Below are 17,310 nucleotides of genomic sequence, written 5' to 3'. Positions count from 1 at the left end.
TCGTTTTGTGATTATAGCTACCGTAACGGCTATCTTTACGCATTATTTACCCCTGAACAATACGTTTTCGTAGATCATTACATTTTTATCACCCATTTCCTTCTAAAGAAAACCGGCAAGCCGCGCCCCGCGAGCTCGAGTTTGGCAACGTAATTATCCAACCTAATTTTCCTCAGTGGCTCCGAGCGAAGTAGGTGTATCACTGACCTTATTCTACAAGGAGATTATTTTGTCATTTTACCTGAGATTGTTTTTGTAAGACTTTTAAATGAGTACTGCCTGCTGCTTGATAGGTATTAATTTCACATTTATAAGAAGTTTTTCGGAAAACTATTTTTTTATTGCATGTTTCTGGGCTTTATTCTTAATTTTACAGATAAATTGATATCAGTTTTGCAGCTAGATGTCAGCAAATGTCATTCCAGGTCTAGAGCAGAGCTTAACTGGGCAAGTACCTCCGCCTTATAGAAAACCACAGCCAAATAACAATAGACTTTACCTAAGTGTTGTGTACCTTTCGGTGAGTACGGTTGCCAGAGCTCAACGAGGTGCGGAGTGTTAGGGTCGGCAACGCGCATGTAACACCTCTGGAGTTGCAGGCATCCATAGGCTACGGGGACTACTTACCATCAGGCGGACCGTATGCTCCTTTGCCACCGACGTAGATAAGTGACTCAACAATGGCACGTATTTGTAGCTGTTAATATAAATAATTGCTATAATTTAGCTAAAGTTATGGCACAGCTAAAAAATCAGCGGCAAGTAAGCATACTTTGTAATTATAATCCGTAATACCTACTTTACTATAAACCAAGCCAACATGACAATCGAACATCGACAAACGCCACACAAAAGTAAACATATCGGTATAACAGAGCCCCTAGTGTAAATTTATTCGATTTCGAAACGTGATGTATGCGTTTGCGTTAAGTCTCATTTAGTATGGGATTTAGACACAGCGCGCCAAGCGGAACGTTTTGGAAACTCAAAATCCCATACAAAATGAGACTTAACGCAAACGCGTACGTCACGTTACGCGATTGAATAAACTTACACTAGGGGTACAGATGCTGCGAAAAGTCACGTGATTATTTCCTTACATTATTTTTATGCTTCGATTGGCGTTTTCTATCAACGATTATCATTTTGGCTAGGACTTTACTACCACCTGATTACAATGGTATGTATGGGACATCGGAGATTTTCATTATCTGATAATTGTATAATCATCTTATCACAGGCTAAATGTGTGAACTAAATGTATGTCCAAATAAAACTCGATTCATGTTATTTAAGATTTTATTATTGAAATGAGAATAATTTACATTGTAAAAAATACACGGACTCCAATAGTTATTACACTAAGGTTAACATTTTAGCTTTAATTTTTGGCTCTATTTTACAATCTTCACTATAAATTAAATATAATTTCTGAATAATCTAGAATTCTTTGACATTACAAGGTATTTTTGAGTAATTTCTAAACTAGAATTGTGTATCAACTCACATATTAGTGACTTCGTGCTAAAGTATTGCCCTAAGCTGAAGTGAAATATAATAAAACCGGGTCAAAAAAAAAACGCCTCTCTTTGTCGCGTTGCGGAGTTCGAAATGTATTGAAGCCACTGCGTTACGAATAACTCACGCTTGAATAGTCCGGGTCCGGGCCCCTACCGGGAAAATCGAAGTTCGTCAATTGCCGGCATTTTCTCTGTCACTCTAATTACGTCTTAGTAAGAGTAAAAGGAAAAGATCCCCGCAATTTGAGTATTTCGGTTTTCGCGGTAGGCCCCCTGGGCAGAGGCGTCCAACACTGCATAGAAAACGAAGTGTCAGAAGCCTCGGCCCGGGCCCGGACCATACCAACGTGATTCATCCTTTAACTACAACAATGGGTAAAATACAACCATTGAAAGTTGACATTGCAGTTCTTTAACCATGATACTGGTGCCTGCAGTATTTTTTGTATATATTAGTGTCACTTCAACTTTTTTATCATGTCAATATCAGTCCTGGGCCAAATAATAACTCGTATTTTTTCTGTAAGTAAGAACAGAAGCAGTAGGTACATATGCAAAACATCAAAACGCTAAGTTTATAAATAGATTCGGCCATAACTCTATCCATTCTAATCCAATGATACGGTGTATGAGCGTTTGGGCGTCATGAATTTACCGGACTAACGTTAATTCCCGGCTGAAAACCACTTTAAATTTTATCTCTCGGTGCAGTACGAGTACAAGTCTGATATCTCATCAAAACTATGCAATTACAAGCATAAATTACTACTACCATCAGCATCTATTTACCACGACTTCATATAAATAATTTATATGGCGTTGCGGTAATTAGACCGCTCTCTTAGAATTGCTGACGTTTTTAGTTTAAATTATATAAATATAAACGAACCATTCAATTTTATCTCGTTTATTTTTATGTTTTTATCCAAGAAACGGCAGCCAGCTGTTACTCAGGATGTTCGAACAAACAAGACATATTTATCATTCATGGTCGAGATGGATTAGATTCTCGAAAACTTTACCAGAATTTGCCCGGATACATTGGAAACATTTGTACGGACGAAATCGAAATATGTGAGTTGACTTCAAACAAAAGTTCCTCTCGAATTTAAGCCTAGATTTTTCTTTGGCATTTGAAAGCGACTACGCTGTTTTGGAATCGATTCGGATATGTTCTAACATTAAAATAATGGATTCTTAGTTTAAAGCATGCATTGCAAAAGGTGCAATTTACAAAAACAGACATAGATTTTAAAGGTACCAAAATATAGAACCACGCAGAAGGCATTGCTGATCTATACATATATTAATCTAAGTACAGACTTAACTAATACGAGTATCATTGACGCTTGCACCAAACCATCTGTGTGTAATGTCATTTCTTAACAATTCAAAAAACTACTCGAAAATAAGCAATAAGTACCTATCAGAACTTCTCTCTCAAATAAATTTTCATCGTTTAACGGTCGTTGGATGAAATTCAAAAGTTAATTATTTGTTTAAGAATTCAGAGTTTCTGTTTTTTTTTAGTAAAATGAGTTAGTGCAAGAAACGTCAATTTCTTTAATTAATATTTATTAAATAAAAACTGCATCTTTGGAGCTATTTCCCTTCCCTGAACCCAGTAGATCACTATCATATTTATTATTGAGTTGCTGTCACGAGTGAAACACTTAAGTAAACGATATGTTTATTTTATTATTTAACCCCCAGTGTATATTGTCAGGATACCTTAATAAAAATATGAAATCGTTACAGCTAAAGACAGAATTAACTTAAAAATGTTTAAAGTTTATTTATAAGTCTAGCATAAGACACGATATTATTTTGTACTAGAGCTGAAAATGTAGGTACGTAATGTTTCCGGAAGAAAATGAACATATCCAGATAGAAAATAGATTAAAAGAAATACTATATTTAATCATTCTTATGATATATATTTTCTGAAACTTAAGTGAAACTTATTTCTGACTCTGCTTATCCTTAACTTCACTTACCCTAACAATAATTGACAAATAAATGAAAATGATTTATACGAAGCTTTATGTAGGTACAGCGAAAAAAATGATACCTCTATCTAATTTCGAACATCGACAGTCTCTTACTAAGTATTTTATACAAGTCATTTTTAATTTATTTTTACATCTTTCGAATTTACACTGAGGTGAAAACATCGAATGAAGTAAGAAGTGAAACTGAATAGAAAACAATCTCTTTGGACGGACAGACACAGACATAAAAAACTAATAGGTACACAAGGGGAAAGTCTGACTAAACAAACGTACTTACAATGCAAGTATAGGTTTTTACTAGACAGAATAAAGTCTCAAAGAACTGGTATAAACTTTTATCTATCATTGTGATTTAATATTTTTAGCATTATGTTTGCCAACAAGAGCGACGTCTATAGCACCTCAAGACAGATAATTTTCAGAGACTAACATCTTAAAAAAAATATAGTGATAGTTTTGATGCGGGCGCTGACTGCAGCTGTATGCCTAAGGGAGTCTAGACAGCGCTGCGGCTGACGTCGTTATATCCGTATATATGTTATGCCTCACCCACGTACGTGCATTACGACTAAATATAACGTTATCCATTCATGTTATTATATAATAAACAGCGATCATATAAGCGAATGTTGAGTTTCTGCACGTTTTAATTTAAGTTGCATTCAAATTTCGTCTCTAAAAAAATCTACTCGTACCACGGGCCGTTACATTCTATAGACGTCGGTGCCATAAACTAATAGACAATCTGCATCAAAACAAACAAAATTACGTGAGATTTTTCCGCCAGTCGTCAGTGTTGGTGCAGTTGGTGAAGCACCACCGGGACTGCGCGGTAGGCGGGCAGGGCGCGCCGCCGGGTCGCTGGCGGCGCAGGACGCGGCGCGTGCGGTGCGCCGAGCCCACGCAGCCTCCGTCCGTGCGGCAAGAGCTCCACTCGCCCCAATCCGACACCCGGCAGTCCAGCAGCTCTGAATGGAAACATAAGTATTTGAAGCACGTAAGGATGTAATAGTACATTACTATAGAGGACGGGAAACGAAGGGTTGCAGGCCAACTAGATATAGACGGCGAATAGGGATACGCAGCCGGCAACCCCGTTTCTCGCCGAGAATTGAATAGTGCTTATGGCGTTTTTTTTTTGAAGGTTTTCCTGTTCATTTCTAGTCAGGTAAAAAAAGGTTGGCTATTAAAATAAGGCAAATGATTGAAATCTGAAAGGCCTGTGAAAGGGATTCGAGCTTTTTAATCTTGTTACGAAACGGTTATGGATATGATCTTTGTTATTCATCACTGTATTATATGATATGATGTTTATTGGTAAATATTTACAAGTCATTTTATATACAATTATCTTATGATAGATTTTACATTGGATGTCTATTACATTATTTATTTACTATACTCATGTATTAATAACTTTCGACTCGTATAGCATTACAAATATTACAATACATAGTAAGATAACGAGATATTATTATATTCCTATATAGTTTAGTAGGTACACGATTGAGCCAATGACCCGTGGCCATCGAAAAACTCGTCAATGGTATAGCAAGCCATTTCTAGTAGTATAGCTTTTAGTTTGCGGACAAATATTGCATCGCTAGAAGCTTGCTTTATTTCATCGTCCAGTATGTTGTACAGTCTGATTCCCATTACATGCATAGACTTCCTAGTTTTCACGAGGCGACACGCGGGCACGACCAACTGATTACGCCTGCGCGTAACGCTACCTCGGAGTTGGCTATGAGTAGGGATCTAATCAAGATTTTGTCTCACGTATTTGCATACTTCTATTATGTACACACTAGGTAACGTAAGTATTTTACATTTTTTAAACAGTTCTTTAGCCGGATGGTCGAGTGGTTTTCTAGTCATAATGCGGAGGGCACGCTTTTGTAATTTAAATAGCCTCTCACGGTCCGCAGCAGTACCCCATAGATCTACACCGTAGATTAATATAGAATGGAAGTAACCATAGTAGGCCTTCCTTAGGTTTTCCTCAGAAAGACTGTTATTATAATGGTATATCATGGACTATTAGATATTTAGAATACATATTTAGATTTACCATCAACAGCATAATCAATGCCGCCTTGTGAACGTTAAATATATTGTAAAATGTACTGTATGCCTAACCGTGAACCTAACATAACCGGTTCCAGAATGGACAGCAATCTTTCAGTATCAGATAACGTTTAACAAAATACCTCTATACTTTAGTATGAATTTTATGAAATGATTTTTTCGTCTGAAAATATCATTTCATAAAATATATACTATAGAAGTAAGTAGGTAGATAGGAATCACAATAAATTTGTGAAATGAATCGGCTTGGCGATTGAAGTGGAATTCACATATCAATTCGATACTAAAACGTGCATACACAATTTAAAATGGACTACATTTGTTTCGTAAATAGATGGCAAGTGAGTAGCATTTGGTAGACGATGTTAAAATACGCAACAATTTGTTACGTTTGCTGACAGTCGTGTTAACACTGCTGGAACACATGTTATTGTCTGCTCGCGTATACATATGTAGTTGTTTTAATGGTTACACAATTCTACTATACTGTGAACGGAATGGTTTATGGAAATAAAAACTATTCCAATTCGTCGTGAGTATGGATACATTATCAAATCAACTTTGAACAGTAATCGTCATTTTTTATTCCCTACCAAATAATTTTCACGCGGCGCGGTTAAAGTTTATTTATGAATATAAAGTGTAGGTACATTTTTGCTATTGCCAAAAATATTGAAAGAAAAAACGAAACTATATTTGTTTAACCATCGTCTAGATTTTAAATAACCCACATATAATATTGGACTAATCTGTAAGCCTAAACAAAAAAGGTTTCGTAATTCTAACTCGTGTTTTCTCATTTTTCCTCGCGTTAAGCCAGTCTGAGGTTGCGGTCGATGAGGGGTAGACCGCCAATTGGCAAGAATTGTAAAGCACTTGTTTTATTTAAAGCTGCTTTTTTTTAAATGTTGTAACAATACATCGACACTTTAAATGAATCTCTTTGAAATAAAGTTTAGTTTTTTTTATGATACAGGAGGTACGAGCAGACGGATCACCTGATGGTAAGCGATTACCGCCGCCCATGGACACCCTGCAACACCAAAGGGGTTGCAAGTGCGTTGCCGGCCTTAATTGGTTTGATTAATATCTGCAAAACGTAAACTTTAAAACTAGCTACTTATTAACGTTGACGAAATAAATTATCCTGCTCATATTAAAAAAAAAGATTTCTAATTTGTATAAATGAAGTACCTACTTTTCATAAAGACATTATGCAGAGAGTAATCTTAAATCCTTGCACCTATTTTTGTGCACCCATGAAATTTAATCGGCGGCTGGAGCCGTATTCAAGATCTTTATGGGCAAATGCATATCAAAAAGTACAAATGCATCAGGATGAAACATGCAACGATAAGTTACGTCATTATTTGAGGTTCGATTAGCGTTTTCTATAAATGATTGGTACTTGACCTTACTATGGCACCAGCCCAGGTGTCCCATACATTGGTCAAAACAACTGTATGGAAATCGGCGTCAGGGGTGAGCCGTGGCCTGCTGGTAAACGTACTTACTAGCTCTTTTTCGCTTCCTCCGCTCAGCCTGATGTAACTCGCTGACTGAGTATGGCTCTTTCGTTGAAGATCTTACTAGCTCTTTTTCGCTTCCTCCGCTCAGCCTGATGAAACTCGCTGGCTGAGTATGGCTCTTTCGTTGAAGTTCTTACTAGCTCTTTTTCGCTTCCTCCGCTCAGCCTGATGAAACTCGCTGGCTGAGTATGGCTCTTTCGTTGAAGTTCTTATTAGCTCTTTTTCGCTTCCTCCGCTCAGCCTGATGTAACTCGCTGGCTGAGTATGGCTCTTTCGTTGAAGTACTTACTAGCTCTTTTTCGCTTCCTCCGCTCGGCCGGGTCGGTATTGTCGGCGCGCAGCTTGCGCCGCCGCCGCGCCCGATACCGGCGCGCTAGACTGCGGAGTGCCGATCTCTCGCTGGCGGTCGGGCCTGATGTGGGCAATTCGTTGGCTGAGCGCGGCTCTTCCGTTGTACTTGTTGTGGTATTAACCCTGAGAAAATCGTTATAGTGTATAGCAAAAAATATCGAAAAGATCAAATTTTACCGACTATTATTTTGGTTTGAGTTTGACGAATTGAAGTGAAAGTTTAAGATGCACCATGAAAGCTATTCATGTTAAGAAAAGAAAGGCCTAATTATCACCATAGCAACTGTCTTATTACATTTTAAGACATATGTTAGGGTGTTGTCTCAACTTTTAGGCCAATCATTAAAAAGTTCGATCCTTTCGTGGCTTAAAGGATGACTAACGTTGGAACGGCCGGGGTATAATAGAAAGCATCACGCAATCACCGAACACCCGTCATAGGAAACGAAGTATCGGATGCCCCGGCCCGAACCCGGGCCGTTCTGACGTGAGCCATTCTTTATCTTCGCACGATTCTTCCTTTTAAAAACTTACAAAAATTAAGATTCGGTAAATATTACCAGGCGTAGTTTTACCGTCACATTCTGAATAGATTTTAGGAATTTGTTACTCACTCTCCACCTATTTTTCTATGGACAACGCTGTTTCCCTCAAGAACGACGACGCTGTTTTCGCATAAATAATTAAAGTTAGATACTTTAATGTTCTAGGCGCTCGTACTTTCCTCTCCACCTATTCTGTTTTTTATTTTATTTATCTTCCGAAATAAAGTCTGGCCCATTGTTTTTAGGATTCCGTACCCAAAAGGTAAAACGGGACCCTATTACTAATACTCCGCTGTCCGTCCGTCCGTCCGTCCGTCCATCTGTCACCAGACTGTATCTCATGAACCGTGATAGTTAGGCTGTTGAAACTTTCAGTTTTGTTGCCGCTATAACAACAAATACTAAAAAGTATGAAACCCTCGTTGGTCGAGTTCGACTCGCACTTATCCGGTTTTTTTTTTTATTTCTTTCGCCAAACATAGTGTTTATTCGCCAAACACAGTGCTACGAGTATGGACAACGCTCTGTTGACATCAAGTGCGTCGATGCTGTGTATTTATTAGCCAAAAAGAGGCACTTACAGAAAATAATAGGAGTACGCTCCATCTGGTGTCGTCATTGCGCCTTCAGAATAAATTCTAGGCGCCTGTTCTTCTCTCTCTACCTCCTCTGCTATGGACAACGCTCTGTTCCCGTCAAGAACGTCGATGCTGTTATGGCTGAGCTTGTCCAGTTGGATCACGTCGTATCGTCGGTCGTCGCTGTCGCGGTGGAACACCTCCGACAGTTCGTATTCGCGGAGCTGTGGAAGAAAGTATTCATGAGCTTTTACTTTTCATTGCTTTTTAGGGTTGTGTAGCCAGAATGGCAAAAACGGAATCCTTATTGTTTCGTTTTGTCTGTCGGTCTGTCCATGCGTCTATTACCCCAGTTTTAGGTCTGAAAAGCGTGACCTAGAAAGACAGATAATCTTGGGTCAAATGGATGGCAAGCGTGCGCAAGGAAGAGCACCCACGAGATGGTCTGATGCTGTGAAGAGGGTGGTTGCTGGCAACATGCAATACGTGTCCCATATGGCTTACTTATGACCGCACAATATGGAGACGAAGCATACATGGTCACGATCCTCAGCAGTGAGGGACCGAGGAAGAAGAAGAAGAACATAGTAACTTGTGAGCGGCTACTTAGTTAAGGTAAGTTAGATTTGAAATATATATGTATTTATTTATATTTATTGTATTTTATTAAATACCTGTTGTTGTGTGTTTGTACCTACAATGAAATGGCACAACTACCTATAAAAGCAGGTAATCGGTAGTACCTACCATTTATTTTAGTCCATAAAATATCTACAGCATAAAATTCAACTATTAGAATACTGTGCAATTAGCCTATGCTAATTAAGTATTTAAGCGTGAGATGAAATACTTTTGGTCTTCATTGGTTGCAAAAATATTTCAAACAAAATATTAAATTACTCCAATTTAATTTTCTGCATTTAAGAGTGATGCGCACAACATTGAAGCGAACTAAGGATAAATTACCTGAGCACAGTAGCCGACTGTAATCTAACTCTTAGCAATTCAGTTTGTTCACGAGACCAAAGCTCCTTTGTCTCCAAAGAAAATTAAAAATAAAAACAAAACAAATGTTATTAGGTTAACAGTAGTATAATTTGAAACAGTACGTCAGTAGCAGCCATCGGTACGAGTAAGGCGAAGACTTAACGTTACAAATTACGCAATTTGTATCTGTCTAACGCAGGGCTAATGTGTTGTCAGCTGTATTGCGGAACTCCACTCCTAACGGAACCGGGATGTTAACGAAAAAATATTTTAGCATAAGTTTTTACAATTAATCAATCTTGCTTTAGATAAGCGCTGGACACAGAACAAAAACAATAAAACATATTTATTGTTTAAGACAAATGTGGACGACCGCGCGAAATCGCCTTTCCATTCATTTCATTTCATTTCGTTTATTCATAACAATGTACATTGTGATGAATTTTACATACTTAAACTAATACTTACCTATTAACTACTAATGACTAAGCCATGATTCGAAATTGATGACATTCAAACATAGTCACATTTTCCTCTCTGTTAATATCCACATTATAAATATTTTGAAACAATTTAAAGGAGTCGTATGATGTTATTTAATTTTTTTTAATTTCATATACAAGATTTAAATGTATGGAGTTAGTTTTTTTGCTCCTAATTTTTATAATAATAAAAAATACCTAAAAAAGTCAAACGAGGGGGCATATCTATGGTTAATATACATCAAATTATGGAAAAATATGGCAATATCCCGAAAAGAAAATGGAGACTACATTTGTACGGAGAAGCTGTCGTCCCCTTTCCTCTTAAGTAAGGTAGTTAATTTAAATGTCAAAACATCGTAGTAGATAATGAAGTATTGTCTTATTTCATCATTAATACTCAAACCTTAATATGAATGTTATCTACAAATTAAAAGTTGCCATATGCAGATCAGCTAGATCTAGATTGAAACATTTTTTATGCCATCATTTTTGTTTTAAGCGTTAACTGTTAAAAGGTAGAATTAAAAAAATTGGATTTTGGATATAAAATATATTGCTGTTTGAATTTCATGAAATCATACAGTGAATTTTACGGACTCTTGTACGTTTTTTTAGGATACTCGTGTTTTACTGCAGGATTACTGACGATGAATTTTTATAGTCGAGCGTAATAAAGGCTTTATATTTTAAAACTTTTGGGCCCAATCCCTTAGGTATAAAAAAATAGGTACCCTATACATAAATCCAGGGTTAATCGAACTAATCTTACGTTAAGTCTAATTTACTGTTGTTTTATATGTTTAAATTATATCAATTGTTTGTTTTAGATTTATTTATTTATAACAAAAAGAAAAATAGATATTCATTTTAAAACGGTATTTTAAAAACATTCGAATAGGTAATCTTAGAACGAGGTAGAAGAAACCTGCAAGGATAAGGCTGAGACGCTAACCGTTTGCAAGCGATACATGAGAATGTTCTTTGCTTATTACGTAATGATGTTACTATTATCGTTTGTCTTCTTACACTCAGACATTTGAGAAACGACGCAGATCTTACAGCATTGATATAAACGCTCGCATTGCTTATGTCAAAATTGTAATAAATTACGGGATGTTTATAAGTACTTGACATTTAGAGAGAGGTAAATTAAACAAATGACAAATGAATGGAATTACACACATCAGGTAAAATAATATGGAATTTAAGAATTCAAAATTTACCTATAATGGCGCATGCCGTTTAATGTTTATACCAACTAATATTAATTTAAAGACTAAGGAGAAGTAGCACTAAAGAACTAGGTTTTGCACGTATATTTTGTTTCTTAATTCGAATATATTTTTGTGTGAACTTTCGGGGTAATTCAATTCTTACATTTATGATTCACTTCCACCACTTTTTTACTGATCTGATTAAAAGCATCAAACATTAATAGCTATGCCAATAAAAAAAGCCATAATTAGATTACCTAAAAAAAATTACCTACTTTGTTAACATTTTATAATATGCCTGCAATCGGCGCCGTTTTAAGAAAGTGAGACACTAAGTACGCCATCTAATCAGAACAATGACTTTTGTAAGTAATCTCTTAGGATAAATACGAGTAGAATAAGCCCCCGGTCGGGTTTGAGAGGTGTGCGACGTAATCCTTGTAATCATGAACGCGTGAGTTGTTGTTAGCCGAACCGTACCTTAATGAACTGGAACGTGGCTATAGGCGGTAGTCTCCTCAGGTGCGGGTAGAAGAAGGACCCAGCAGGATGTGACGGGTACTTGGAGGTGATGCGGTAAGCGACTCCTTGCGGAGCCGTCGGCCAGTTGGGCGCTGTGAACGTGAACCCGTTGTCTGTGCCGGCGTCTAGTGGGTCCACCTGAGAGAAAAAATGTTAAGTAGTGTACATAAATATATATATATATATATATATATATATGCTCCTGACCGTTTTCGGCCACGGCGACTGCTTCAACTCCTTTTTTGGCGTTCATGTGCTCTCGTGTGGCTGACGTAGCCGATCTTGTTGGCAAAGACCCGTGCGCACAACGGGCACGAGAGGACACCAGTACATAAATAGTATATTATCATCACGATTGCCTACTGCTGGACATAGACCGCTTCCAGGGCGCGCCACAAAACATACTTTACCTAACGCTTAACGTATTTAGGTGTCCTTTCAACGGCCTTCTTATTAGCCTAGTCCTAGTCGGTACTAGTTCTGCCTATGCAGCTGGAAATCCCAGGTTCAAATTTCAAATATTTGTTACTGAGTTGTGGAAGTTTTCTTTGTACTTAAACATTTACAAATATATAATGTTACACACACTGACCCGAAATCATAGTAAGTCTAGTACTAGTAGAATAAGCTTCACTATAAATGTTGCAAAATAATATTTAGAAACCATCCGGTTCCATTTATGGTATCTAATATGAGGTTTTCCTTAGAATCTCTCAATTTGATCGCGATTTCATATAGGCGATAGGAGGCAGTCCATCAGTAGACGTCTTTTGTTGACAAACTTTTACGTAACTAGAGAATTATAATACCTCTATCGTAATACTGTCCAGCCAGTTGCCGTCCACACAGAGGTCGAAGCTGTCCACCCCCACGAACCAGTCGGGGGAGGGGATCATCCTAGCCATTACGGATACCTGAAACAAGTTTGATGTTATTATGTGCTAGCTAAGGTCCTTGGTATGTTGGAAAATTCATTGGCAGCCGCTTTCATAGGAACTATTTTTTTTTCTTCACATTATGTGTGAAAAAAAGTATCAAAAAAAGATCATGAATAATTAGATATAAGATATAATAAACAGCTTTCTCCTATAATGTCCGCCCGTCTTCCGTTATTATAAATTTGAAATAGACAGCAGTTTGAAAATGAATAGTACAATGTTAAAGAAGTATACACGGCCCAATTCGAAGAATGATACAGACACGTTTAAGATCTTGAAATGATCTTTAAAAGATCGACATATCAAAATTGACGTTTATTTCGATTCCGCTGTGATGTGTGTTTCCGCATGAGTACAATCTGGGTCTCTTCAAGGCTAGGGTAAATAGGTATCTCATAGGTAAGCGTGCTCTACCGTAAACCGCATCATCACTTACCATCAGGTGAGATCGTGGTCAAACGCCTGCCTATCATTATAAAATCCTAATAAGATCGATCTACGATATTTCTAACGTCAAAGTGACATTGGTTGCCCGAATCGAGCTCCTGCTGTCAATTATTCGACATAGAAACGATATCTAAATGAAAACTTATCTAAACCAGAACTTATCGTTATCGTATCTCATTCTTCGAATCGGGCCGACAGTATTGGTATTGAAAGTAGATATAGCCACACAATAAAAGTGAAGCCAATATGTTAATTGTTCACAACACAATAACTCGATATTATGCGTGGGCGTTTGTTTTCAGATTGATTTACAGAGTAGCCCAAAAATACGTCAACTTTTTTTACTGCGGCATATTCTTAATCATTTGAACGTTTGCGTTTGTGTATCAAAGCTAAATGAGAATATTTTTAAGATAATACGTTTTGTTAAAAGACGTATAAGTAACAAAAATGATCGTAAAAAATTGTCATCGAATTTTTGAACCAACCTAAAATTCTACATGTTTTTATTCCGCAGCAAAGCGTAATCTCTTTCCAATTAAATAAAAAAATGTCAGACGTAATTATGTTCACCCGGTTTTGCTAGTACAATTGAAACAAATCGCATCACACATCAAGCGCGCAGGTGAGCCGTGGTTTAGACAGTCGGTAATTAATATGTCCGAGGCAGGCTCGTCCTACCCGAGCCTCTGAACCTTTGGAACTCACGATTGTAATATAACCAACCAGGGTTGGCAAAATTATATACCATAGGGAACCCTATCTTTATCGTTGGTGCCCAATTTTGTCCAAGTAAAATAATAATTTTAACAAGAAATATTTATCCATTCAATTCACAATAAATAGAGCTACGTTATAGAAATAATAATGTTGGTTACGATCTTTGCCATCCGTTCCTAACTTCTCATAATATGATAAATAATAAATGTTGAATGCACTCATGAATCGTATGATACGATCTACAGTGAAATTATGATTCAATACGAATTAAGGGTATGTATTTTTGCTATCACTTATTTTCAATTAACGGCAACATTGGGGTTTGAGTATAACAATTAATTATATCTAGGAAACCAATGATGAGCGCTAAACTCCGATCATTCTGTTCCCTTCAGCACAGTATTAATTCCATCTATCAGAAACATTATTGTTTATTCGTTGAACAGATGATGTTCTTAAAATTAAGTAAGTACAATCATGGATCTTTCTAGGGCGTAACAAAATAAAGATACTCGTAGATGTCTACTTACCTACTTAATTCTGTACTTAAGTACACACAAGTGTTAACACAGAAAAAAAGGAATAACCTATACAAAGTAAACCAAATACAGTGCGTATCTTGTTATGTCAAAGTAAACCAAATACAGGGCGTATGTATGTTTTATGTATTTAATTAAATCAATGGGCATTTAAATGGCATTTTTATTACTTGGAATATTTTTATAAATTTAAATTTAAAATGATCAAATCATACGGATATAATAAAAGCGAATATATTTAACAAAATAAAATAAAATAAACTTCAGCCCTCGGAAATTACCTATAAATATCATAGAGTAATAAGTAAGCATAGAGTGCTCACACCATACATCAGTTTTTTTACCAAAATGCTTATTATTTGCGTAAGTAGTCAACATCTATCGTTAAGTAACGGATTTATCAGTATTGTTATTTGACAATAGATCGAACGAAAAGTCTAACGCTGAACAATTTTCAACGAATATTTTACTTGTAATATTAGTTTTAAATTGTTTAGCAATACACTTGTAGTCAGTAGTGACACTCGTGATATCTAGTGACAATTCCGCTACTTGACGCTTGATGTCAACTACGAAAATAATAAGCGATTCGGTAAGAAATTTGATGTATGGAGTGAGCACTCTGTACTTACTTATTTCTCTATGGCTAGATACAATAGTATTCGTAAAAGCATTGGCATAATTAATTCGCTCACATGCTATTATACTCATTTCGAAATATATGTGTTGGTAAATATGTCTGCCTTTGATATGTAATGCTATAAGTATATACATATGTATTTTCCTGAACATGATTTATTTTTATATCACAAAAATTCACGATACCTACTGATCAGATTTTATGTGCGCGTTAAAAGCACACGTATTTTACTCGAAATTCAGGAATTGAAATGATGAAATATTTTTTAATTTATGTAGAGAGTAAAAATGAAATAAAAGCAGTGTTTTTACTAGTTTTGATACGTATTTGCAATAATAAAATATTTTCGAGGAAAACAAATATATTCGATGGTTGATAAATAACTGCAAAACCTACTTATATTTAACTTTAGGTAGGCCAAGTTAATATAGGTTTTTATTTATAACTTATTCAAGAGATTACTAAAATAAATTTTTATTACTTTTACAATTTGAAAGCTAAGTATGTTGTACATAAATTCTTCAAAGGAAATGAAAATTCATTAAATTCTTTTCACATTTCATTTTAAATCTCCTTTTCTAATCCACTTCCCGTTCCGGCACACGCGCCTAATCAGTCCTCCCCTGAGGATGCTCCTTACGGTGCCTTCGTCAAATTACCCCTCACATTACATTCATTTCGCATAATTAAAATAGAATTGACAAATTTCCGCAGGGACCTATTTCTTATAATTCCTTTCACAAATTTTAAAACAACATTTAAAAAAAAAATTAAGATTTTACGTGTACTACACCTTATAAAACTAAATCGCCGCCGCGTCTGTCCGTGTAAACGTATGTTAGGGATAAACTCAAAAACTACTAAACGGATTTTCATGTGGTTTTCACCAATCAATAGAGTGATTCTAGAGAAAGGTCTAGGTGTATAAGTTATTTGTGTAATATGTAAAGTAAGAATAATATTAAGTTTTTTTTTTCATTATACTTTCATTTTCTCCTGAAAGTCTTAAACACGACAGATAGGATACTCTTTTAGGCCAGCTTGAACGTACAGTCAAGTGTAAAAATATAGCTCTTATGTCGGCCAATTAAAAGCTATGGAACATAATTTTTAATTAAGTTGCGTGGACCCATAATTTTACACTTGACTATACACTTGAGTGCACACTTAAGTTATCGTGCATCTCGCTCGTACTTGTCCATACATGTATCGGCGCGGGCGAGATAAACGATAACTAAGTAACAAGATTCAAATATCATTCTGATGTCAGTGTGCGTTCGATTGACCTATTTATTGCTCACCTCAGTAAAAGATTCGGCTTCCGGAAAACTATAGATTAAACATTGTGGTATAAAACAACTGCTCACTCGTTATTGTTACAAGCTGTTGTTTAACTTACCCTGTTAGATATATGTTTGTATGTATGTTATTAGTGTTGGTAAAATTTTGGAAGCTAAATTTGAACTGCTGCCCGATTTCTGATTCAGTTGAAATTTTGTACACATACGTAAATCGGACGACAATGCAATATTATGATGACATAAAGCTGATCTAAGGATGGAGACAGAAGCTGGCCATGGGAACTCCGTGATAAAACAACGCTAATTAGTTGCCTGTGATAAGAAAAGTTCCGCCTGCGATAAAAGCTTGTACCAAAAATGATTTTTTTGCCAAAAACTTATTCCTGTTGGATTAATTATTGGAGATATTTTAATATTCCTTCTTCTAAATTACATTTTAATATTTCCAACGACATAAAACTAATTTCATTATAATACAAAATTAATTCAGCAGTTTGTGTCATTTCTTGAAAAACAATTACTCGGATTAAATCCTTTATTCTTCGTCGAGAACTTTGTCCTACTTGAAGATAAAAACAAATCGCGGTCCCGCCGGACATCCGTCACCTCCCACAATCCTAACCAGGGAGTTATTCCGATCGCCTACCAATCATAAGCGACCTAAAGGGGCTCAGGAGAACCTGTATACTCGTAAATGTCCTCTTCGGTTTATACAGTTAATACTTCTAGGTTAAATCGACGGCCTCTCTTTCATCATAATCATCATTCTATCAGCCATAAGATACTCACTGCTGCACATAGGCCTCTCGTGGGGATCTCCACAACGCCTGGTCGTGCGCTGCCCAAATCCTCGACTTTTTGTGATCTTAGCCACATCGTCGGACTATCTTGTTA

At 36.4% G+C, this 17,310-nt stretch overlaps 1 protein-coding gene across 1 annotated transcript in view; it reads right to left on the bottom strand.

Annotated features, from left to right (window-relative positions):
* Window positions 1–1,285: 1,285 nt before the first annotated feature.
* LOC133522996 (spondin-2) overlaps window positions 1,286–17,310 on the bottom strand; it is a 61,322-nt gene continuing 45,297 nt past the window's right edge. The window contains exons 4-8 of the mRNA XM_061858490.1: window positions 12,641–12,745; window positions 11,790–11,969; window positions 8,627–8,847; window positions 7,439–7,623; window positions 1,286–4,500 (exon numbers count right to left, since the gene is read on the bottom strand). Of these exons, the coding sequence (XP_061714474.1) occupies window positions 4,298–4,500; window positions 7,439–7,623; window positions 8,627–8,847; window positions 11,790–11,969; window positions 12,641–12,745 (894 nt within the window). The 3' untranslated portion in view covers window positions 1,286–4,297. The remainder of the gene's footprint in view (window positions 4,501–7,438; window positions 7,624–8,626; window positions 8,848–11,789; window positions 11,970–12,640; window positions 12,746–17,310) is intronic.

This window comes from Cydia pomonella, chromosome 11 (genome assembly GCF_033807575.1).
Source record: "Cydia pomonella isolate Wapato2018A chromosome 11, ilCydPomo1, whole genome shotgun sequence".
Classification (NCBI taxonomy): Eukaryota; Metazoa; Arthropoda; class Insecta; order Lepidoptera; family Tortricidae; genus Cydia; species Cydia pomonella.
Note: the sequence above shows the minus strand (reverse complement) of the source record. Positions and strands in the feature narration are given on the sequence as shown.